At 40.8% G+C, this 26,533-nt stretch overlaps 1 protein-coding gene across 2 annotated transcripts in view; it reads left to right on the forward strand.

Annotated features, from left to right (window-relative positions):
- Positions 1–26,533, forward strand: part of NELL1 (neural EGFL like 1) — an 823,559-nt gene that overhangs the window by 211,620 nt on the left and 585,406 nt on the right. For both annotated transcript variants that reach the window (XM_045808610.2, XM_045808609.2), the window contains exon 12: positions 6,961–7,089. In XM_045808610.2, coding sequence (XP_045664566.2) covers positions 6,961–7,089 — 129 coding nt within the window. The remainder of the gene's footprint in view (positions 1–6,960; positions 7,090–26,533) is intronic.

The following is a 26,533-nucleotide window of genomic DNA, read 5'->3' on the forward strand; positions in this document are numbered from 1 at the left end:
AATTTGAGAACATGGAGTCTCTGCCCAGTTATGTACAGTTGTAGTGAATCGTAACTTGTCCTGAGCAGGCAGCTTCTACTCTCTACTGCCCGCCCCCACCACTGCTGAGAAGTGTCAGGGTCTCATTTTCATGCTGTTTCAAAAATTTTCCCCAAGTTTTTATGTGCACTAAACGTGGACTTGTTGGAAAGCTCTTCAGAAGTTCCATTTCCAGGATGGTTTTGTTGATGAACGTAAGGAAATTGAGGTGATTTTGGTTATTAGCAACTTAGCCTTGGGCTGGTAGGTCAGTGGTTTAAAAATAAAAGGTATGGGGCGCCTGGGTGGCACAGCGGTTAAGCGTCTGCCTTCGGCTCAGGGCGTGATCCTGGCGTTATGGGATTGAGCCCCACATCAGGCTCCTCCGCTGTGAGCCTGCTTCTTCCTCTCCCACTCCCCCTGCTTGTGTTCCCTCTCTTGCTGGCTGTCTCTATCTCTGTCGAATAAATAAATAAAATCTTAAAAAAAAAAAAAAAGAAACCCTTTCTTTAAAAAAAATAAAATAAAAATAAAAGGTAGAACCCTCAGAAAGTATAAAACTTCGAAAAGAAAATATTTTTCATGTTTTGGATGTATTTAAAAGATTTCTGTAAAAATTAACCCAGTATTTTCAATTTATATTCCATGGTAATGAAGCATGTGAGGAACGACCTGTAACAGTACCATATATTTTAATAATATCACAACTCCGTTTAGTGATAAAGGTTAAATTGTGTTAGAGAAATTGGCTATATATTTGCCTCTAGAGAAATATGGTGTGGTTCTCTGCGTATTTATAGATTCCTTTGTTCCAGGTCACATTTACTTTGGCCCAATAGGGTTAAGTGTTTGAACTGACTTAGACTCTTGCCATATTAGGAACTTGGGCAGGGCCATTGTATTTGAGGGGTCAGGGCAAAGATGACTCCTAGTTTTCTGGTTTAGGTGGATAAAGGGGCTGCAGATGACTCAAGAGTCCAGACAGCATGGATTTGGGAAGTAAGATCAAGAGTTTAGTTCTGGCTCGGTGACCTGTGAGTACCTGAGAGGACATCCAGATGGATTGTCAAGTGGCTGTTGGCTCTAATAATATAACCCGCAAAATGGGATATGGTGGGTAGTCAGTGCTATTTCCTATGCTCTTTAGAGGGGACTCTGAGCCTTTATTATTGTTTGTAGGGGAGGGTTGAGGTTCGCAACCAGGATCCAGAAAGGGTAGGGTGCAAGCATTGCCCTACAGTCAGTTTCTGCAAAGAGCAGATAGGTGGAACCTGCAGTTGGGTCCTAAGTGGACCTATTTAGAAACATTTCATAGGACATAGATGGGTTATAATCCACTGAGTGTAATCATTAGTTGTCTAAGCTTCCAAGTATTTAAATTGCAGAAGAATCATTTTCTTAGTGTTCTTCACAAGACCTTCTGCCACTTCCTGACTATGCTAACTTGGAAAAAAAGAGTTCAAGTCTCAACCACATTTTCCTAATGTGTAAAGTGAGGATAATGGTAATTTTTTGGAGTGTTGAAGGTTTTGTGAGGTAAGGTGTTTAATAGGCTTAGCACTATGCAGGCGTGTTGGAAGACGTCAGTAAATAGCAGTTTTTATAATGAAGATTTTTTTTTTCTGTGTTTGGGCCAGTGCTAGTTAAAATAACTTGCTATGTTTCTCTATTGTGGGAGAATAATTCTGAAGGCTCGAGTCACTTATTAAAAATAGTCCAGTAAAAAAAAAAAAAAAAGGTAGAAGAACATTGGGCTGTGTGTGTGTGTGTGTGTGTGTGTGTGTGTGTGTGTGTATTCCACAGTCTGGTCACAATTTCTAATTTTTGAGAAAATGATTTAAGAAAGAGGGTGACTTTCAGGAGTCTCATGCATCAGACTACGTTGATAACCAGCTGAAGAAAAAATTACCCCAGGGACTAGCTGGAGGACTTGTTAAAGAGAGTGTGTTGGCAACTGAAGACAAATACCCAGGAAGGGAAGGATCTGTACCCTAAATGTCATGCTATTGAGACACTTCGGATAAGAAAGACAAATACTTTAGAAGGATTCTGAAATGTGGAGAATCGAGGATTTATGACTTGGCAGCCAACTCCGATGCTGGGGTGGGGTTTAAGGAATGAGGATGTCCATCTGGGGTGATGAAAGTATCCTAAAACTGGATTGTGGTTATGGCTGCACAACTGTAAATTTGTGAAAAATCATCAAAGTGTATGTTTACATGAGGTGAGTTTTACGGTATGTAAATTACACCTCAGTAAAAATGCTTCAAGAAAGAAAAATGGTGACTGGCAAACCAGTCACATTTGCCTTCCAGTTGGTTAAGAGGGTAGAGGCATTAAATGCCACTGTAGATTCATTCATCTGTGCATTCACTGGTTAATTTACCCTCCCCTGTTTCTGGCTGGCTGTGAGTCCATCCCTCTCTAAGCCATCCACCCAATTAGCCTTGTGTGGGAAGCTTTGGTTGAGGGAAATGTATCAGACATAGACCCTGACTTAAAGAAGTTGAACTGAAGTTAGGATTTTTTTTTTCTTAAAAATATTTGGAATTGCCTCATGGAAAATAAAGATATATTGAGAATGAGAAGAAACCTGAATTGTGGTCTGTTTGAATCTACACATGCACAGAGGAGGTCGTCTTTATCTTTTGGTTGTAGAATGCTTAGGAATTTGGTGCTTTGGGGAGGGCAGTGAAATAACCTAGGGAGGACTAACCTTGGCCTCAGACCTGGGTTCTGGCTTTGTGCATTACCACAGCTAACTTCTCCAAGCTCCAATGCTGCATCTTTAAAATACAGATATTACTTCAGGTTCATAGGGTTGTGAATAGGATGAAAGGGGACAATGCACGTAAAACACTTGGCTGAGTGTCTGGCATATAGTATGTACTCGGTAAATGTTAATTATTATTATTACATCTGTGCCAGATTATTTGACATTCTCCGGATGCACCCTTCTTCCTCACAGGTTGGAGTCCCATTCCTTTTAGTAGGATTTGCGCCTCACCCCTTCTCATGTTTCTACCCAGGATGAATCCAAGGTCAAGTTTTACATTATTTAGGAGTGCTTTCCCCTTCCCTGAAACACTGATTATTTATACCGTTCACATCTCCCTTAACACAGACTGCCTTGTACTTACACTACCCCTGTATTTGGCGTGTGTCCCCTTAGCTTGTGATTTTCCTTGTGGGCAGCGAACATGTCTCAGACATCTTTATTTTCCTCCCAGAAGCTTGCATGGTGCCTCAGTCCACAGAAGTAGATGCCCCATAAATATTGAGTATTCACTCCTGCAGAAAGGCAAGTGGGCAGTGAATAAATACTGCTTGAAAGAAGGCCTGGATTAATTATGAAACACATGTTTTTGACACAGTGGTCAGGCCCAACCAAAGTAGATTTGACATTAAAGTTGGGTTGTCCCACGGGCCCTTCACCGTCCTTGAAATACAATTTACCCAACTCCCTGCATTGTGAATTGACATGGCATATGCTTGATAGAGATGCATTGGGACATCAACATTGTTTGAGTGGCTTTTTTCCTGCCTGTCAAATGCATACGGAAGGAAAAGGACAGTTGCGGTCTCCTGGAAAGAAAAAGAAGAAACAAAGAATACATGTCATAATGGATGCACATACGACCTTGAGTCAGGCTTCACAATGAAAGAAACCCTGACAACGTAATTATTGATCAATTCTGACATGGGGAGGGAAGTCCAGGCACTTTCTCTGGCAACGAGAGCTGTGCTGTCTAAAAATTGTCTCTTCTGTAGCAAAAAGAAGTCTTAAAATTTGTAATGGTTAGTACAAGCCTTTAGAACCCTCCTAGAAATGTTTCTGGATGACAGAGGTTGCAGATTTTCAGCAAGTTAAGCTTTTGCTCTGATACTGATTGGGGGAAGTTAACAGGTCACAAGTAGTGAGGCTTCATGAAGCTGCTACTGTGCTCACCTATGGCCGTGGGTTCGCTCTCTGATGTCCTGAGGAAGAGCTACACCCTTCACTTTGTAATCCCTAAGCTTTGCTATCGGAGAGGATGAATGATATGGTGAGGAGTCCCTGGGCATTGGAGTGCACCAGACCTGATTTAGAACCCCGGCATCTCCACTCACCAGCCAGGTGTCAGTGAGTTTGAGCTTCTCCTTTCTTGCCTAGAAGTGGAGGAGAACAGTATTACTAGGTTACTTTGAACTTGGGTCATTGTCGTTAACGCTATCATCATTTTTCTCCTCTTTATGGCTAACACTTGATCTCCTAGTCTGTACCAAGAATTGTTCTAAGTGTTCTACACAGGGTGGCCTGTTTCACTTATTCCATATACATTAGGAAGTAGAATGCCAGGCATGTTGTAGGTGCGTGAATTTTATTATTTAATAATAATTATCTTTTGGTTTTTCAGTTCTATTTCAAAGGCAGTTACAGAATGTCGTCACCAAAAGGATTTGAACTTGTAGTTTATATAGTTCAAAGATTTTTATATTTTTTAAAGCCAGAAACTGCTGTTCACATGGTATGTCAAAAGAGAAAAGCAGAGCTATCCTATTTGAATCTGGCGTGACAACTCATCTGTGCCCCAGACTCTGACCAATAGTTTGAAAATCCCTGATGTCCATTCCCAGTATATGTGCCTAGGCAGGTGAAGTGATTTATTGTGTTTGTGGCTGCAGAGCCTGAATTAGAAATTAAATCTTCTGGGGGAGCCTGGGTGGCACAGCGGTTAAGCGTCTGCCTTCGGCTCAGGGCATGATCCCGGCGTTATGGGATCAAGCCCCACATCAGGCTCCTCTGCTATGAGCCTGCTTCTTCCTCTCCCACTCCCCCTGCTTGTGTTCCCTCTCTCGCTGGCTGTCTCTATCTCTGTCGAATAAATAAAAATAAAATCTTAAAAAAAAAAATTAAATCTTCTGACTCCAAGAACGATTATTTTCCTTGAGACCACAATATGTGATCTAGCAATGTAGTTGTTCATTGCAATGTACAGTTGTAAACACAATAAAACACCTTCATAGACCTTACTGTATTTGAACTTAGGTGATAGGTATAACCTTTCCTCCTAGTTCACCTAGGAAATGCTGCATAATATATAAACCCCCCCCCAAATTTGATGAAGCTGGTTAAAGGAGGAAAAATTCAAGAGACCAGATATACCGAAACAGGGTGATTCCATTGAGATAAGCACATAGCAGTTGGGATTTGCCCTGAGGGCAATTTCTAATCCCTGGTGGTAAAATCCGCCTTCTAATGCCTTCTAATAAACGCTATAAGTAGACAGGAGACAGAGCCTGGGGCTGCATGAGATGCATAAATGAAGAACCTGGAGGGGGAGAATCCTCAGTGGGTGATTACGAGAAACCCTCTCTGCAAAATGAGGCTTATCTTTCAATCTTGACGCTACATAGTGGGTGTGGGGGAGAAAAAATTGCATTCCTGGAAGTTTAGGGCCTGAATTTATTCTCCCTGTGTGGCTCAATCCTCATGTGCCGAAGCAAAATGTGAAGTGATCTTGGGGTGATGGTTCCCTTGGGCACCTGACAGAATCAGACACAAATCCTCTCTGAAGAAATGCAGTTTTAAAAGCCAGATCTCGGTTCCCACAGATTAAGTTAGAGACAATGAGCTCACAAACGGAAGAGTCACTGAAAACACGAGAAAATAAGTCTTGCACGATACTTAGTGAAACCACAAACCAGAAAATCAGAGGTGTAGGGACTGAAGACACGGGAATCATCCATAAGAGATACACACGTCTCATGTGCTTCTTTAAAAAAAGAAATTAAAAGGTGAAATTGAGACTACGAAATTTGACCAAGAAAACTGAAAGGTCATGGAGGAGAGTTTGAGAAGGAACGTTAATCTCATTGGAATTCCGGAAACAGAGACTAGGGAAAATGGTGACGAGAAGGTCTGAAGAGCTGTTCCCTGAGAATTTTTCAAACTGATGAGATTTAATCTTTAGATTCAGGAATCCCAAGAAATTCTAGGAAAAATAAAAAGGAACTCACACCTAGTGTAAAATTAAAGAACATAGAAGGGACATTTAGATAAATTAAGATGGAGTAGTCGCTTTCAAAATATCTCACTAAAGGAGTCCCCAGAGGGTATTTTAGGGAGAAAAGTGATGATCCTGGAAGGAATGGGTGAGATTCAGAAAGAATGTTGGGAAATAAATGTTGATCACATGGTTTGAAAAGGAAAGCATTCAAGGATGTTTCTTGCAGCATTGTGATTCAAAACCTGCAAGTCTTCCCAGTGCCCATCTGTAGCATAATGGACAGAGGGTAGGAGAGTCATGCTACAGAATATTATACAGCCCTGATGAATGAACTATGGCTATCGGCATTAACAGGGATGAATAGAAAAAAAACACCGTAGAGAATATGTAAAATAGTATGTCTTTCATGTGAAGTTCAAAATGGGCAAAAACTGAATGATCTATTTAGAAATAAGTACCTATATCTGACAAAACTATAAAAACATGCAAAGGAGTGATTAACACAAAATTCAGGATAGTTATTTTTGATGGCTGGGAGGGGGACTCTTTGGGGAAGTGTCATTAAGGGGTACTGATAATATTCTGGTCGTATTTATTTTATTGTATATATTCACATAGATTCATTTTATGTATTTTCTGTGAACCATAAATTTTGTTGTAAGGCAATTATAAAAAGACTGGTTATGTCAGAGAGTGGTGGGAAGGGGACTCAGGGTCAGCACAGATCAAAGCCTTCAGGAAGGAACCTACTTTGAGCATTAAGGAAATACCTCTCAAGCATGCAGTCGTCCAGTTTCCCATTCCTCCTCTCCCACTCCCTTCCTAGCCCACCCTTGCACCTTGCCAAGGTATGTGTTCATGCAAGGTGTTGATAGACTGAAGATAATTACTGCTTTATGATTTGCAAGTCTTTTGTTCACTTCTGATGTGAAATCTTATTCACTTCTTTTAGGTCATAACTTCTGTGCAGAAGGCCCTAAATGTGGTGAAAACTCAGAGTGTAAGAACTGGAATACAAAAGCTACCTGTGAGTGTAAGAATGGTTACATTTCTGTCCAGGGAGATTCTGCTTACTGTGAAGGTAAGTAAGCTACTTAATACAGTCATTTGTGAGAAACATATTTCTGGTAGACGTGATTGACGGTTGAAAGCCATCACTCGGCTCTGGTCTTCTGGGAGCCTACAAGAAATTACATCAACTGTCTAGAGTGCGCTGTTCTGGTTTCTCCAGGCTTCGGAGTAGTGTGTGCAAGCAAGACTTTTGGAGGTTGTTCTGAAGCACGGCAAAGACACGGAAGTGGTAGGGCTGTGTCACATCCCACGTTCTGCTTTGACTGTCATTAATGATCACTAACAAAACCGGAAAGACATAATTTTCTGTTGTCTTTAGTAGATTATTCTTTACAAGTTCAACTACAGGTTACATGGTGGATCCTCTTTCTGAATGGTGCCTCGATCCTAGCTTATACCTAACTGCCTTTTTCTTCACCTGCCAAGGTCAGAATTTTTTTTCGGTGGGGTTTCTTAATGACTGATTCATGAGTTGCTAATTCACAAACTCTACTGAAAGTCCCAGTGACAGATGGACTCATAACTCTGGCACTTGGACGGGTGCCATTACAGGGGTTAGTGGCTTCAAGCATCAGTGCTCCCATTTCCACTCTGGAGAGCAGAACAGCTCCTGTGTCTTACGTGAATGCCTCTTTCCAACCTCAGCGCTCCGCCTTGCTGGTGGCGAGCCTTGCACACTCCAGCTTTTGTGTGTAGCGTCCTAGTATCTGAGCTCATCCATTCTCAGGTCCTCACTGGCTCGCTCTTCTCAGTTTAGAGAAGTTCTAATAAGCAACGTGAATGGTGAAGCTGTTTGTGTCCTTGTTGGACCCAATCATTCCTGTCATCTTCACAATGTATTGAACTTCGGTGCTTTACTTGGGAAAGTAGATGTCTGGCATGGGATGAATGCTGCAAAACCTTGATTATGCTCTTCCAATTGGTTTGGTTCTCCAGTGGCTCAGGTATTCTTAAGGTAAAGACAATTCATGATGATAATGGTACATTTTTTTCTGTTTTGTATCAGTGACCTTTGCTTAGTTTTTTGGCTTTGACTAAGGACCTCTTGAGTTGTTAAGAATATGTGTCTAATCATCACTAATGCTCAGTATTTGGGTGGCCTGTGGTTCTGATTTCTCCTAAAAAGACTCTGTTCACATTAACAGTGACTTTGTTCACTTTGTTTCTCATTAACATACAGTATAACTAGTAGGTCTTTTCCCTTTCTCCTTTACATCTTTTCTCCCCCCCCCCTTTTCCTTCCTTTTGTAGGTTTGAACTTGATTAGAGAAACATGCCAGTTGGGAGGATGAAGTTGCCCTTTTGCTTATGAACCATTTTTCATCTGTCCTTCAATATCCTGTTACTTATTTATCAATTTTGAGGAAGACACTATTAATTTCTTTGAAGATTTATTTATCTTAGATAGCATGCACATGTGAGCAGGGGGAGGGGTAGAGGGAGAGAGAATCTCAAGCAGACTGAGCAGGGAGTCCAATAGGGGGCTCGATCCCACAACCCTGAGATTCTGACCTGAGCTGAAATCAAGAGTCAGATGCTCAAATGACTGAGCTACCCAGGAGCCCCAGAATGCTATTAATTTCAGGACCTCACATTAATATCTATTTTTTATATCGTAGGCTGTTTATTTTTTGTCAGAAAATATAATTTCAAAACTTTAAAATATGAATATTCTCCTCCTAAGTTACCACAGAACAATCCTACAAACCAGGTAGTGGTCTAAAAATTTTACTCATTGTTGTCTCTGGGGCTAGACCATGAGCAATTATACAAATGACAGAAGGAACCTCAATATAATTTGTATCCGGGCTCACCTCCTGGCAGAATGAGCACATCCACCATTCTTGACTCCCTTTCACTGTTGAGACCGAGCAGAATCTGGGAGAAAATTCCTGGTGTGCAAGCTGTTTGGGACTCTGTTTCATTCCTCACTGATGACTTTTTTTTTTTTTTTTTGTTAAACAGAATCAACTCCATGAGAAGCCATTTGTGATAGTAAATCTGCCCTTTGTGTGTGAATCCTTATAATGTTGAGTGATTTTTAGGTCCGAATCACTGTTTTCTTGGCCATATTTTTTTTTATTTTTTAGCCTAGTGTATGTGTCTGGTCTTGAGCCAGTGCGCTTTGAGGTGCCATCTTGGATAGTGGTGATGTGCTCAAGCTTCAGTTGTTTTTCTCTTATCGTGGAGGCTTTCCATAAGTTCCAGGAGGCTCGTGCACGGAGAGGAAGAGAGCACCAAGAAACAAACAAATGTTAGAGCCCATGTATGGTATAAGAATAGAACTCAAGAGAATAAAGCAGGGGTCAAATCCTGGCTATCTAGCGGAAGGCACAGAGAATGAACTGGAGTGAATATCCTCATTTAGAGGAAATTCCCATCTCTTCTCTCATTCTGTCATCTTCAGCACTTTGGACTTGGGGCTTATTTTCCTACAGTGGCTGATGACTGCCATACCCCTAGGCACAGTGTCCTAACACCAGTGTCACAAGCAAGGAAGGAAGGGGAATGGGTGAAAAACCTTCTCTGTGTGAGGTTCTGTGGGTGTTTAAAGACAGCTCTTCTTGGAAGGTTCCCTGTAACCCCTTGTCCCTGTCCCCATGCACAAGGTTTCTGCTTTCATATTTTTCAGACCCAGGTGACATCCTCTTCACCTCTAGACCAGTTTTTGGGGAAGGGGAATGAGATGGGTGTTACTGGTTTGGGTTGTGTTCATTTTCTTGGAGCTGGAGTAGGGGTTTGCCTTCCCTGAGACCAAATGATATTTGTCCTTTACCTGTACCACTTAGGATTGTGGCAGTGGGAGAGGGGGAGTGGTTTTAGGTGGGCAAAAAGCTATGTCTACCCCATTCTTTTATGGTTAAATGCAGCTTATGGTCATTGCCCCAGCTCTGTCGTCAGAATTATGCTCTGTGATGGTCTGATAGACAAGATTAGAGGTCAGCAAGTGCCCACCTGGGTGCCAGGGACTCTCAGGCTGAGTTCATTGTCTTACCATAGTGTAGAGAGAAGTAGATACTTAAAAACTGCTTCAGGCAAGTTATTTTTTACTCTGAGTATAAATGGAATGAAAATGACCCATATTGTACAAACCACAATGAACAAGACTGCCTTGCAAATTAAAACAAAATATTACACACATTGTCCAGGCTATCTTGAAAAGCCTATTCAGGCTCTCAGTGGAAAAAGCAGCACAAAAGGCTTTCAATTTTCTTAACTTCCTAGGGTAGTAGCAGAGATACGGTGCATTAAAGACTCCTGTTCTGCAGAGATTGCCAGAGAAACCGCCACAGAGAAGATATCAGAACTCTTAGTCAATCAATAGATAATAAGGCCTTTTGTCCGCTATGATACAGTTCACAGGAGATCGTTTCATTTTTGCCTTGTCCAACTCAGCACCAACATTCCCCATTTTGAAAACAGTTTTAGTTGGATTTTGGAGTTTTATGAATCTGGTCTGCTGAGGATTTTTATCTCTGCGATGGCATTTTCAATGAGTTGCTCTTAAATAGTTCCTGATACCCTGGCTTAAATTAGAGGCAGTGTCTGAGGGAAGTGTAGCAATTGGGGGTCTACTCATGATCTTCTTGAATTTGGGGTCTGCATAAATAGCCTCATAAATGAGCTTTTTCTTGCTGTAGTTAAGTTATTTAGGAAAAAAAAAACAGTGTAGCGTCATGGACATCATGCACTCTGCCGAGCATGGGAAGTACTACAATTAGCATTAAGTCATAATAATTCTTACTTAGAGACTGCTCCGGATTTTTCAAACTCTTCTTATGTATATTGTTATGTATATTGTACTCTTGGCGACTTAGAATAAATCTGTGAAGGAAGTGGCAGCATTGGCCATGTTAACTTCATTTTACAAATGCCAGATACTAATACTCAGAGAAATGAAGTCAAGATAATACTCAACTCCTTCCTACTCCCTAGCTTCTCCATCCCCCGTCTTGTTCCAATGTTGTATTTTTGTTCAAAATATTTCTGCCTCTTTGATCCAATGAACTAGGAGTGGATGTGACCTGTATGTCAGGATAGAAACTCTAAGACCTGTTCTAGGGTTCCACCTCATTCTCTTTTCTCTGTAACACAAAATAGGCTATATTCTAGAGCAGGACTTCTCCTTTAGCTGGGGTTCCAGAATGAAGATGGCCTGGAGCAGTGGGACAACTGACAGGTGATGGACGTGTAACATGCATGAGAAACAATTGTCCAAATCACAGAACTGCTGGAGGGTGCAATTATCTGAAGGTGCCAAAGCCTACCATATACCTTCCTGAATTAGTTGATGCAAATTTTGTGGTTTCAGAAAGATACTTCTAGCTCAGTGCTTATGACTGAAAGCACTTTTTTTTTTTTTTTTAATAGACCAAGCATTGAAGATTACTGGAAAAAGTGCCAATTGAGTGGATCATTAATAGTCTGCTCTGGCCCTGCTGCCATGGGATAGACTTTTTGCAGACCGCAAGTTGTAAATTAGTGCTTTGTTATGGCTAATTCCAATCTGGGAAATTGGATTTCCCAATTATGATGATAATGAAACAAAGCATGTCAAAGCCTTAGCAAATTGTCTGATATTCACTAAACATTTAATGGATCACAATAGTTACCATTATTGTCATCATTAACTTCTCTCATTAACTCTTATGATGATCTTTCTTGGAAGGCGAAGAGTGTGTCCTCATGAGGCCAATAAATTGCAAAAGTGGGCTTCCATCATTAAATCTTTTGGGAGAGAGTTCTTAGGTGGAAGGATCCAGTTTTATAGTTCTGCCAAGAGCATACTGTTGGCAGTGGGGGTACCGAGTGTAATTTATAATGACAAAGTTTTTCTTTTTTTGTGAAAACATGAGTAGAGCTGTATTCAAGGAAATGTTTGGAACAAAATAACCTGTATTGGTATAAATTTAATTTCATGTAACAAAATCGCTGACGTGTCTGAAACAGCAACTATTAGCAAAGAGATTGATAACTTCTTTTGAATAAGTGGGTGTGATAAAGGGCCTGAGCTTTTTAGTGTTAAGAGGCTGGGGAGGGGCGCCTGGGTAGCGCAGTCCTTAAGCGTCTGCCTTTGGCTCAGGGCGTGATCCCGGTGTTATGGGATCGAGCCCCACATCAGGCTCCTCCGCTGGAAGCCTGCTTCTTCCTCTCTCACTCCCCCTGCTTGTGTTCCCTCTCTCGCTGGCTGTCTCTGTCAAATAAATAAATAAAATCTTAAAAAAAAAAAAAAAAAAAAGAGGCTGGCAAAGTGGCAGAACAGTCAGAATTCAACCAGAAAGTGGTTTCAGAATAGCTAAGGGGGTAGCTATTTATTGGTTATAGGGGCTAGTGTGTACGCAATTCCATAGAAACAAGACCGTGTAAACTCCTGATTAAGAGAACGCATGGGAAAAGAGCTAGTTGCTTAATTATACTTCTAGTTATACAAGGATTAATCAGGTAACTCTTGTTTTGATTTTTATAAAATGCATGAGCTTCATGCTCATGTAACCCAATTTATACTTGTATCTGGGCTTCGGCCTCCTGAAGTCCTGCATTGGACTGCATAGGGATCAAAAGCCTCTCTTGATTATTCATGCTAATAGAATCTTAACTCTAAGCTCCAGGTCCCATTTATTTCCAGGGATTCAGAATGCATGAAATAAGAATACCCTGGGGTATTTTTTTTCTTCCCTCCCATGTTGCCTACATGACTAATGGAGCGATCTCCTGGTACCCAGTTATCTGTCAACATCCTGCCCCATGTCCCATCTTTCCAAGACTATGATCTCTAGCCTTTGCTTTGCTTATACCAAGCGAAATGTCCCCTCCTTCCCGGCAGCAGATACAGATGAACCTTCTCTTGGTCCTGACTTTGCTCTGCCTCCACTGCTTTATTCCCAAGGCTGTGTTGCAAAAGCATCCGCTCCTGTCCTCCCACCTACTTGAACTCTTGCCTCTTCTTAACAACCCTCCCTTTCCCCTTAACTACCGTCTTGGAATTATTAAAAAAGAAAGAAAAAACCCACATCCAAATCATGGTTATTATATTTGCATCAAACCACTAGGTTAATTGTTAAGTTCTGGGCTCAGGAAGGAAGCCCCAGAGGAACCAGGTGGGGCAATGGTCATGCAAAGGTGAAAGCACTTTTGTGTGTCTTTAAACCATGTTTCAGAAGATGACTTGTAAGATACTGTTTGGAATTTTTAGTTAGTGCTTTGTGATAAAGTGTTACAGTGTTGATTAGGTTTCCAGGCTCGCACTAGTAGCCTAGTTACCGCATCATGTAGCTGAGCTCTTGTAGGTCAAAGCTCTCCTGAGTTCAGGGTCCTGAGAACAGAGGACTATGCACTTGTCTCCCAATCTCCATTAATGGTACTTCCACCCACTTCATTCACAAACTGTAGAAGTCCTCAATCCTACTCTTCCCCTCGCCCCCAATATCTGCTACGTTAGGGAGTCTTGTTGGTGATCCCTCCAACCTGAATTTCAGGTTCACCCATGTCTTGCTGTGACTCCAGTCTAAGCCTCCTTTATCTCTTGGCTAGTGATTACAGTGGTGTCTTAGCCTGCAGGAATCCATTCTCCAAGCATCGATCAACTTGGCCTTTTTAAAATGTAAGTGCCATTATGCCATCCTTTTGTTTAAAATGGTCTGATGACTCCCACTCCTCTTAGCATAATATCCCAGTTAGGTCCTAGGTAAGGCTGTGTGTGAACGGGAACTTGCCTACTTCCCTGTCTTCAACCCCTACCACTCTCTCCTCTGCCCGCCCCCCATCACACCCTAGTTCGCTGTGCTCAAGCAGTCTTATGCCCTAAAATAGTTCTTAGCCTGCGATGCCCTTCACCCGCGTCTTTGCAAATCTGCCTTCTAGTCGTCACTCAAATGTCACCACTTTAGAAAGGTCTTTCCTAACCACTCTCAGTAAATTAGCTCCGCTACTACCCTTAGCTACTCTCAAACATTTTATTTTCTTCGTAGCATTTATTCTCTAAAATTGTGGTGTTTTCCTGCTTAAAGGTTGGTGATCTTTTCCCCTTAGCATATAAGCTATGTGATGGCAGCAATTTTTTCTTAGTCACTGTATCTCTAGCGCCTGGAAAAGTGTGTAGGAAGTGGAAGACACAGAAAAATGTTTTTTTTTTTTTTTAATTTATGAATGAATGGATATCTCAAGCTGATTCTTACCTTTCCACATCTGACATTGCTTTCTTTCTTGAATCTGATTTGTTGTCTTAGTGTTGCTTAAGGGCTGTTTTTTTAAAGTGCAGAGTCTGCTCCTTTTGCTAAAACCCAGTTTCTGTAATCTTGAAATGCTGCCTGCTTGAGTCCATGTGAAGAAGACTCTGTGACTAATTCACTCTGTGAATTAGTTTTTAAAATAATGTTGGTCACTCGATAGCAAAAAAACGCCCCAAACAATCCAATTAAAAAATGGGAGGAGGATCTGAATAGATGTTTTTTCAAAGAAAACATACATGTGCCAGCAGGGATGTTTCACATCACTGATCGTCGTGGAAATGCGAATCAAAACCACGGTGAGCTACCATCTCGCACCCCATAGAGGGGCTGGTCTCAAAAAGACAACAGGTGACAAATATTGGTGAGGATGTGGCAAAAAGGGAACTTTTGTGCGCTGTTGGTAAGCATGTAAATTGGTGTAGCCACTATGGAAGACAGTGTGGAGGTTCCTCAAAAAATTAAAAAGAGAACTGTATGATCTAGGAATTCCACTTTTGGGTATTGGAAGAAAATGAAAACACTAATTTGAAAAGATACATGCACCCTGCTGTTCATTGCAGCATGGTTTGTAATAGCCAAGGTATGTAAACAAAATGGTCCACCGATGGGATGAATGGGTAAGGAAAATGTGTATTTTATATATATCTATATCTATAGATATCGATATCTATCTATATCTCTATACATATAGATATCGATATCTATAGATATACATAAACACGTGTGTGCACTATATATATAACTATATATATAATGTGCGTGTGTTATATATATATAAATATATATATAAAATACACATTTACACAATACACATATACAAATACACAATACACATATACACACACATATATAATGTGTGTGTTATATATATAAATATATATATAAAATACACATTTACACAATACATATATACAAATACACACACACACACACACACACACACACACACACACATACATATATGTATATAATGGAATTTAGCCATAAAAAAGAAGTCTTGCCATTTGTGACAACATGGAGGGACCTTGAGGGCGTTACACTAATTGAAATTAGACAGAGACAATGTATCATTTTGCTTATAGGTAGAATCTAGAAAACAAAACCAAGCTCATAAACACAGATTGGTGGTTGCTGGAGGAGCAAAAAGGGTGAAGGGGGGGGTCAAAAGACACAAACTCCCAGTTATAAAATAAGTCATGGGGATGTAATGTACAACATGGTACCTATAGTTAATAATACTGTACTGCATATTTGAAAGTTGCTGAAAGAACTGGTCTTAAAAGTCCTCATTACGCACACAGAAAAAAAATATAGTGACGGAGTTAACTCTACACCTGTGATCACTCTGCAGTGTGCACAGATACCAGATCATGTTGTGTAACTGACCCTAATACAGTGTTATATGTCAATTATATCTCAGTACAGTTTTTGAAAGTATAGAAAACAAATTGTGTGGCCTGACCCAATAGACGCTTTCATTTCCACTCATTTGGACATTCAAGCGGATGTTCCTGGTTTGGAGGTGGCTTTCCTCAAACTTGGGATTCAGGAACCTGGGCTCTTGTCCTCTTTGGCTCTGCCCTGTATAACATGTGGTTTCTAAAGTTGCCATGGAAGGGAAAAGGGAATAGAAGGTGATGAATGGGAGGTTTTCGTAGGGCCAGCTGGTCACATTCTGCTGGCCAGAATTTAGCACTAGCTGTATGTAACTGCAAGAGAGGCTTGTAAATGTTGTCTAGCTCTGTGCCCAGGAGGATAAAGAATCTGTTTTGGTGAATAGTTTTCTACTCTTGGCACAGATACTAAATGAAAAAAATCCTGCCCATTAATTTTATGCTTTTTACTTTTTGTTTATTGCCTGTGTCCCACCCAAATGGAATTCTGGCTTCAATTGATTGTATTAAAACTTGATCACTTGGAAACTTGGTAGGATTTAAGTAAACTGTCTCGTACATTCTTGTTTGTATTTTCTCCAGGCTTCTCTGTGGCTTCCACTATATCACCTCATCGGGATTTGTTGTGTCCCCAGGATACCTGTGCCAAAGTGACCCATCTCCTTTTCCTTCCATAGAACATTCACCGCCTCTCATGTGCTAGAATTTTGAGTTTTATGCTAGAAGGAAGGCAGTTCATGGAACAAGCTTATACACATTTGTAAAAGTTTGATATATACGTAATGTTCCCAGAGGTAAATGTATTCTTTAAAGAGGATGCTTGTTAATTAAGAAAATCCCCAAACTGTTAAATTTCAAGTAACATAGCAAAAGATAGTGAAACATTAAAGCAGTGTGAATGTGGAAGAGAGCAACTGAGGAATGGGGACCAAACAGATTGTCCTGCCTGGGAGTTTGCCTTGGTAGTCAGTTATCCTTAAATATTCTTCCTTTCTAGCATTTTCCCTGCCTCCGTTTTTTTTGTTTGTTTTTTGTTTTTCCTTGAATACTCTCAGGGCAGTGATGTAGTAAAAGAATAGTGAACTAAGGATAAGGAGATCTTGATTGATCCTGGCTCTACCACTTACCAGTTGGATGACCTTGGAAAGTCACCCAGTTCTTCTATGTCTTGATTTTTCTCATGGTCCAAATAGGACTTGAAACAAGGCTTACATAGTATCATTTGGTTATGAAGGTTAAATGAGACATTGAATGTGAAAACATTTTGTGAAGGCTAAAGCACTATAACTCACTACTATAACATTATTTATGGTAATTGTAATTATACTGGGTTTGTATCAAACTGTGATGGTTAATTCTATGTGTCCTCTTGACCAGGCTAAGGGATACCGAGATTGCTGGTAAAACATTGTTCCAGCATGTGTCGATGAGGGTGTTTTTGGAAAAGATGAACATATGACTCAGTAGACTTGAGGAAAGAGATCTGCCTTCACCAATGTGGGCAGCAGTCCTTCCATCCATTGAGGGTCTGAATGGAACAAAAAAGCAAAGGAAGGCTAAATTCTTATTGGTCTCTTTGAGGTAGGACATCCATCTTTGTCTGCATTGGGACATTAGAGCTCCTCATTCTCAGACTTTTGGACTCTGGGACTTACACTAGCAGCTTCCTGGTCTTTAGGTCTTTGGGCTTAGACTGAGTTATACTATCTACTTTCCTGGTTGTCCATTTTTTTGGCTTCCATAATGGTATAAGCCAATACCTATGATAAATTTCCTATTGGTTTGGTTTCTCTGCAGAATCCCGACTAGTACATCTACCAGTGTGTATATTGAGCTATTGTTTTATGTTGAACCCTCTGCTAGTCATTATGGAATTTATAGAAGTGGGGCTATCTGCAGTATTGTAGGTGAATGGCACCTCCTAGAATTATGCAGTATGAAGTCTTCAACGTTGTACAGAGTGGCCCTGCGAAGGGCATAGGGAAGAGTCAGACCTAGAGTCTCGTCTCATTCTTTCAACAAACATTAATTAAGCACCTACTCTGGCTGAGTCCCGTGTTGAGTTCTGGGAATTCAAAGATGATTAAATCAGAGTTCCTTTCCTCAAGGAGCTCATAGTTTAAAGGAGAAGAGAGAGTTGTAATCAGATAATGAAAATACAATAGGATCTGTTCCATTCTAGGCTTTGAATTGTGTCTTAGGCGTATACTAGTGAGAGCAATGCATTCTGCCAACAGGAATCTGCACAGGCTGCCCGGAGGAGGGGGCGTTTGAGCAGAGTCCAGTTTTCAGGAGGAAGTATGAGGAAAGGCCCTCTCCAGCAGAGGGCTTAGAATATATAAAAGTACAAAGTGGAAAGTTTAGCATGACTGGAATGGAAGGAGTTTGGTAGGAGATGAGAATAGAGGTTTGGCTGATGGTCACATGGTAAAGAGCATTGTAGGCATGCCGAGGAGGTTCACTTTTATCCCATAGGCCGGTATGTGTCCATATAGGATGCAGGCATCACAGCAGGTGGAAAACTGGATCCATTGGCATATGGGAAAAACACTGCAACTTTACTTTCCATCTTGTTGTTTTAATTTTTCACTTTGGTGTAAGTTTTATAATGTACATTGATGTATTGTTATAGCATATATATTATATTAAATATTTTCATATAGAAGGTATACGCCCCCAAGTTGTTACCTTTGTGGGTGTGTAATCAAAACTAGAAATCACTAGTATAAGCTGTTGAATATCCAGTGGAGGGTCCCAGATTGGATGACATTACTGGATTGGTATGTTTGGAAAGTCACGCTCAGAGCCACATGGAGAGGAAACATTTTTGAAAAGCTGGAGTCAGGGAGCCAGGTAAGGCAGCATTGCTGAAATAATTGGTATCTTCTCAGGTTTGGCTGAGTTCTCAGGCTCGGCTGCATTGGATACAGAGGAGATGAAAATCATCACTGAAATAATCAAGATGTGCTTGTTTGGTTTTGCTTGGTGCTTTTCCCCAAATCTTTGCAGACGTGTTATATCTGATTCCTGACCATGGCTTCCCTCTGAGAGCTCTGATGCCTGGCATTTTCCTGGATGAATGTTTCTTACTCTGCTCTTTGGAGAATTGGTCAGAGGGGCTGGGTGGTACCCAGAGGCCAAGCCTGTGAGGGTGGCCCTCTGTTATTTTCCAATGATGTACTTCCACTTTAAGAAATCACCCAGAGATCTTTTGGCTCACTGTACAGTATTTTAGGATTTTAAGTGTCTCCTTGAAAGACCTAATGCATATATTTTATGTATAGTACTTAGCATTTTTTATGTAGCAAAAAGAAGAAAGAGAAAAAGAGAAAAAGTCCCCGCTCCTTTTTCACTGACAAGTCCAAGTAGAGTTTTAAATGGAAATAGAAATTGAGTAGATTTAAACTTCTTTGGTTATTAAAAAAAATACCCTTTGAGTTATTTCCAAGATGCTTAATATCTAGAAAGGATTGAGAAAAATCAGTTCGGGAAGTCCTTGCTGTTGTGACTGGTGTAGTGCCTGTTGTGACATGTGCTTCTTGATGAAATTTGTTTGGGCAAACAAGAATTGTACACTCCAGATAATGAAGGAAAGATAGCAGAGATACAGTGGAAAGATCTGGCTTAGATTTGGTGCACCTGGGTTAGAAATTCTGGCTCTACCATTTGTGAACATCAATCACTCTGCCTTTCCCCTTTGTAGAATCAGTGTCTAATACTTAATAGTGTCTTTAAAGAGTTAATAGAAGAACTCAAGAGAGTAAAAAAGTCTAAAGCAGAATCTAGTACAAAATAGGATTTTAATAAATGCTCAGACATAATTAAATCTTCTATGGTTCAGAATGTGTGTCAGTGAGTTAGACTCTAAAGAGAGGGCTAATTCCTAGAATTAGGGTGAGAGACGCCATCATAAGGATCTTGAAAGATTGGGACAACAATGACTATGAAGGATGAAGGATGATGAATATGTGATGGGGAAGCATGGGTTACTATGGAGACTTGAGCAGAGACCATGGGTGTGATGGAATTTGCAGAACTCTGGGAGGAATGGGCTAGGAGATCGTTGCTACAGCTGAGAACAGTCTCTCTCAAGGCCTGGAGGTGCCAGAGAAGAAGGCATCATTTAGTGTGTCTGGAATCCAGGGTTGGAGTGTGTCTGGAATCCAGGGTGGGGAGTGCAGAGCCGGGAGGCCTTGTAGACTTGACCAAGTTTGGATTCTACTCTAACAGCAATGGAAAGTTGTTGAAAGGTTTAAGAAAGATGTGCTGAGATCTGATCGGTATCTGTGGAAAATCGTTCTGCCTGCAGCAGAGGCCAGAATGTAAAGCAGGAATTCCTGTGGCAGTAATTAAGGCAAGACGGAGTGGGAGGAGTAGAGGTGGGAAGAAGGCAGGAGGTGAAATCGGGGGGATCAGTTGGTTGATTGGATGTGAGGGACAGATTGGATATTACATGAAAAGTGAATTTAGAACCGGTTCTCTGGCTATTGTATTTATACCACATCAGAGTCTGATGGCGGGGGTCCCTCCCCTGGGCTCTGATACCACTTTGTTCAAACATTTATTAAAGTACTCATCACAGAGGATTTCACTTTTTAAATGTTATTTTCTAGGTTAAGAGCTCTCGAAGGTCAGGGCTGCGTCTGGTTCATCTTTGTGTGCCCAAGATGCAGCCTAGGGCTTGGAACGTAGGAAGTAGAGGCACAGGGAGTACTTTCTGAATCAGCCAGTGAAGAAACCAAGGTAGGATTCCATGAATAAACTTGAGGGCTCTACGCCTTCTTTCCACTAAGACATTCAGTATTGCATAGAGAGATCTTGTTTCTTTTCTAATTTGCAAGTGGGGAAAGCCACCTTGAAATGTCTTTCAGCTGTGGCTTGCACCTCTTTACAAGAACCTTCCCCTCTTCCTTTTAGTATCTAAAGGATTTGCAGAAAGCCCGGTGTTAGCTACTAGCTTCTAAGGAGCGGCTCTAGAGATTCATGGACTTCTTCCCATTCATTTCTGGATTTTTATTTTCTTGCGGTTGAATTTTGTCTTTTGGTACCGACACTTGGCTTCTCAAAACTCTAATGGGAATTTCTCTGAGCCCAGTTGAAGAAATTGGGTGTATCAGATAGATTATAGTTTATCTGTCAATGCTTGTAGCACTGTACAAACTTATGTTTTGTGTTGGACAAAGTAATAAGTGTATTTGTTTAGGGTTGGGAAGGAAGAATGGAAATGAGCATTGTCTTTACAAGCATCAGAATGTACACTCAGGAGGGCTGGGACTGTTGACTATTTTGCTCCCTCTGCTGTCTCTAGCACCTTGTACGTGGCCGGGTAGTGTGCTGAGCAGGTCTTTCTACTTCTTGAATCCTGTCTCTACTTGGTCAATAAAGAAATCTAATGTTGACACGGCTAGTAAATGACAGAGCCTGGATTTAACCTCAAGTCCTTGTGACACAAAAAGGATTTCAAAATCCTTCGCGGCGATGCAGAGAAGAACTATAGTTGATTCCTATTAGACATTTTTATTTGCCAGGATGCGTCTGACTGGGTGTCCATTGCCTCCAGGTCTAGTCTATGGCAAATTTCTTACAAATAATATTTTCTCTGAGTGTTTGTTTTTCATGCATACCAGCTCATTATTTTACAGTGGGCAGGGTAAACAGACTCCTTTTTCAATCACAGATAAGTTCTGATAAACAGCAATTCTCAGGATCCGTGGGAATCTTTAGTTAGCGCTTCCTTCTTGGGACGACTCTTCTGGGAATCCAAGGGAGACTGGGCACTTTCTCTCACATTGAGGCTTCAATATCTCCTATTGCTCTGGAATACAAGTAGTCAAAGGGAATCTACTTCCTGTGAAATTTGAAATTTTTAATTAAAGAAAAGGTAAGAGGTTTTAAGACTTGGTATCTAAATACTTGGTATCTCAATCTAGTTCCAAAAAGTTGATTTTCCCCCAAACCCACTTGGGTGAAGTGTAATTCATTTATAGTGAATAATTACCTACTGTTACTAATGCAATTCCCATAGGTGGTAAAAAAATAAGGCTTTCCTTTTACGGTTCTTGGACACATCTGTGTGTTACATATCCTTCGTGCCCAGTCCAGTAATAGCTTGGTCTCCAGTGAAGACACAACTGAAATCTGTCACTTAATGTGTGATTAGTTCTGGTAGAGATGCAAAATAGATTTTCCTTAGTGTGTGTATCTCCATACCTATATATCCAGATATATGTGTAGTGTTCGAGTTGGGTTTTTCATTTGCAAACATAATTGATAATACATTTTAGTACAGACAATGTGCACGAAACATAGTAGCCTGACCAAATTATCTACTGAGTCAAAAGCAGGCCATTTGGTATCTAGATCCTCACCCAGTGTGGTTAGTTACTGGTGACAGTACTGACCCCCTCTTGTTGAAAAGGGATAACTTAATTGCTTCAGTTGTATTTAATGTAGCATCCTTAAGTTCATTACACCTAAGTAGGGATGGAAAAATGATTTCTTATTCCAATATATGTTTAGAACACATTGTATACTAGATATCGAAAGTACATATAATGGTTTTGAAAAGCCTTTTTTATGTAGCGATGTTTAAGCATCTGTTAGTTAAGATGATTCCATGTACAGGGGCTCCTGGGTGGCTCAGTCATTAAGCGTCTGCCTTCGGCTCAGGGCATGATCCCGGCGTTATGGGATCGAGCCCCACATCAGGCTCCTCTGCTGGGAGCCTGCTTCTTCCTCTCCCACGCCCCCTGCTTGTGTTCCCTCTCTCACTGGCTGTCTCTCTCTCTGTCAAATAAATAAATAAAATCTTAAAAAAAAAAAAAAAGATGATTCCAAGTACAAATAACACATGAAACCTATGCCACGAAACTAGTGTCTTCTGGAGCACCTTGTGGAAAATGGTCCTTCATGTGTTTACTACATTATTATCAGCTCTAGTAGTATTTATAGGTGGAATTCCTAGAGATCTCTGGATCGTTACCTTACAAATGTAAGGATTTTTTAACGTGACTATACTGAGTTGTAAAAAAAAAATTTAAGGAACTTAATGCAAACTCTACAAAATCAGTTTATCTTTCATAATTTGCCTGACCTATGCATTATAAATTTAATTTTTGTGAGTAGTGATTAGAAGAGGGTAGTATGTCATGTTTTTCCTCCTCCGTGACAGTGTGGGTGTGATGATGCTGAAAATATGACCAGTAAGCTCGTGTGTATGTGGTAGTTTATCAAGTGCTCTAAAATACATTATTTCTTTAATCTCCTCTGAACTCCCATACAATATGGATTCTCATTCTTAGAATATTTTATAGACCAGGGAACGAAAGCCTCCAGGGAGGTGACGTGGAAAGCCCGGGATCCACAGCCAGGTATTGAACCCGGTTAAATTAAATCTTAATCCAAGTTTACGGCTCTTCTCGTGTTGTCCTGTCGTAAAACATCCTCACACTGTTTACTGAATGCGGGAAGTACCCAAGATGCTTTTATTAGCGTGGAGCGCAGGCTCCAGAAGGTCAGGCGTTTCTGGTTGATTCCTTCCTTGTGGAGTTGCTAACAGTGAGCCTCACCCAGCCCAGAGCCGCTGCTGGATAAGTAATTGTCGGGGCATAAATGGGTGAATGAACCATGGGAATTGCTGCTGCTCTTGAAAGCGTTATGTACGTGTCTATGTTAAATACTTTACATGGTGTTTCATCTTTTTCATATTATGCCTTAATACAAATACTAATATTTTCATTTTACCGATGAGGCACTAAGGCTGGGAAAAGTCAAGGGGCTTGCCTGAGGTTACCTGGCTAGTTGAGTTCTGCAATGAGGTCTCTGTGATTCTGTAATCCTAGCCCTCCGCTCTGCAGGAGAGGATGGAGGCACAGATGTGGTACTTAAACCTGTTCCTTCTTAGACCTCAACCGGCTGTTTCGGGACCAAACCATATCATTTCTCTAGATGTGATTCAGCCTTTTGGTGGACAGATGATGATGGGAGTGCCCCTGTTCAGTGAACATCAGTGTGCTAACCCTTTTATAGGGGGTGTTCCCCTTCATTCTCCCAGCTGTCCAGGCTAGGAACTATCATTCCCATATCCCCGTAAAGAAGGTAATTGACTTGCCCAAGGTTACACTGTTAATAGATGGGATGCCCACAGCCCTAATCTCAGATGAGTTTGTATCCATTAAAAAAAAAAAAAAATAGAGAATAGGTTTCCAAGAAAATTAATAAATGTAATGAGTTTTGTTTTAATGTTGTCTGTTTTTACCTTCTTTCCTTGTAGTGGGTCCTGGGAACAGAATTTAGACATCGTAGATAGGAAATGGTTTGGGAACACTTGTCTCATGATCCTAAGCTACACAGCTGAGGAATAAGTCCCTTATTGTAGATTCAGGCCTGTTTCCTAGATCCCTTTCCCAGTTTCTCCCTGCGGAGAACTTCCTGAATACTCCACCTAGACCTGTCTGCCTTCCCACTGTCATCCGCTTCTTTCTCCCACAGGACCCAGGAGTCCTCTGCTTCATCTTCCTCCCTAGATTACCCTGCAAAATCAGCTGTTCCCACTTTGCTGTCTGCTCCATTTCCTTTAATTTTTTATCCTGCCAGTCCCCTGATTTTCTAATTATTATCAGCATTATTGGTGCTTAGTGTGTGATAGGACACACTGTTAGTAATAGCCACATGTATTTCCAGTTTAAAAAGAATAAATGAGATTTAGTGCCCCTCCCCCCCCCCAGCATATTTACTGGGTAAAGACAAAGGATTTAAATTAAAGGATTAATTGGAAACCTCTTAGGTGCACTTCATTTCTGGTTGACACAACCAAGCTCTTCTCTTGAAAGGTCAATGTGTTTTTCCATAATTTTAGCTGCTCTGCGAAAGGAACTGTAAATCTTTGTTTATTTGCTTTATAAATCTCCCTTCAGTTCATTTAGAATGGGGCCGAACATAATAAATCTGTGGCTTTCTTTTAGAAAAACAAACCATGTTACCGTAAAAGAAAGCGTCATTACTAAAACTGTAAGAAACTAGTACCAACTTTTCCTGCTTGGAAGACACGTATGTATGTGTGTGTGTGTGTGTGTGTTTTGTATTAGAAAAAATCCTACCACTAGGCCTGCTTGTATTATCTTCTGTGTAAACAGCATATTTTGTAATGTTTCCCAAAGGAATGAAGTAATTGTTCCTTTGAAATTATATCTGCTTTAAGCCAGGCACCTTAAAGTTGTAAATAATGAAAACACAGTGAATCTGATTAATGATGTGCTCAGAGAAGGGCTTATTCTGGTTAATTGGGCTTTTTGATTATGTGAGGAGAATGTCTTAGAACCCCTTGTGTGCCCCCTTTACTGTTGAATAATCTAGTTTGAATTCCTGAGCCCATTTTCTGGCTTTAGAGTACATGTGGGCATGTTCATTGTAGAATTTCTGCTTGGTAGAGGATACTTGAGTGAGGATACTCACAAGGCCCCCGGGCTAACATGGGCATTGACTGTCAGTCTCTTACTCATAATGCTAGGTGTGTTTAGTGGAGGACACAGCTTTGGAGGTTATTTGCCCTATTTATCATTTGGGTCTTTCTTCCTGAAGTGGCACCCAGCAAAGGAAGAATGCGAACTTCTTAAAGTCAGAGGATGTCTTTTTCATTGTTGCATCTCTAGCACAAGTACTCTTCATGGCACCTTGGTCAGAAAGTGTTTTTCTGATTACCCAATGATTTAAAATTGAAATATTTGAATCACTGAGTTTTTAAATGTTTTGGATAGTTGATTTCCCTCCCTTTCTTTCCCTGCATTTACTAGGAACTTGTTTTTGACTACTCTACCAGGTGCTGAGCCTAAGATGGAAGAAGATTCATACTCTCTTTTCACATCAGACATTGCGTTTGAGTGATTTTATATATGTCATCTTATCTAATGGTCTTATTAGACTATAGAATAGATCCCACAATTCTCATTTAAAGATGAGGATCTAAATTCCAGCAGGATTAGGGCTGGGAATGATCTTTAGGTCAGCCTTTTGCATACCTATTCTTTTATCGTGTGTGTATGTGTGTGTGTGTGTGTGTGTGTGTGTGTGTGTGTGTGTTCCTGAGAGGGGGAGAGACAATGGGAGGGAGAGGCAGAGAGAATCTTAAGCAAGCTCCAAGTCCAGCACATGAGCCCAATGCGGGGCTCAGACTTACAGCCCTGAGATCATGACCTGAGCCAAAATCAAGAGTGGGACGCTTAACTGACTAAGCCACCCAGGTGCTCCTATTGTCCTGGTTCCTGAGTGGCCAAGCAGCAGAATCTCCTGGGAAGTTCTGCAAAGATTTTTGTTTCCTAGGACCCTTCCCTGATCCAGAGTCAGAGTGACGTCTTTAGAGACCCTAGCCACCGAGAAGACTGTGATGAATGCCTCCCCTAGGCAATTATTTTTGAAAATAAAATTATAAGCATAAAGAGGCCTATGAAACTCTTAACTTTTCTCAGGATAATAGCTTAAGAACTTTGAGAGTATTATATATCAATTAATCTTCAAACGTATTTCTCTGTCCTTCCCCTTTTGCGTTTCTGATGCCCTCCCCGATAGTCGGACTATTGGATGACTCTGCAATTCGCAGACCTTGGGATTCTGAGCATGGAGCACTTTGCCAGATAATTCTGGTTCTACCCCCTTCGTAGGTACTAAATGTTTGCCAGGGGACGGGTCGTTCTAGCCAAGGAGTTATAAGCAGAAGTGATGTGTGTTGCTTCCAAGCCACAATATTTAATTGTTGGGTAAGAACCTTTACAATATTTTCCTTTGGGCAGTAACAACCAGCAATCCCAGGGAAGAGCTCTTTTGCCAGCCTAGGGTC

Source organism: Ursus americanus, chromosome 24 (genome assembly GCF_024610735.1).
Source record: "Ursus americanus isolate L20-20 chromosome 24, mUrsAme1.1.p, whole genome shotgun sequence".
NCBI classification, from domain to species: Eukaryota; Metazoa; Chordata; class Mammalia; order Carnivora; family Ursidae; genus Ursus; species Ursus americanus.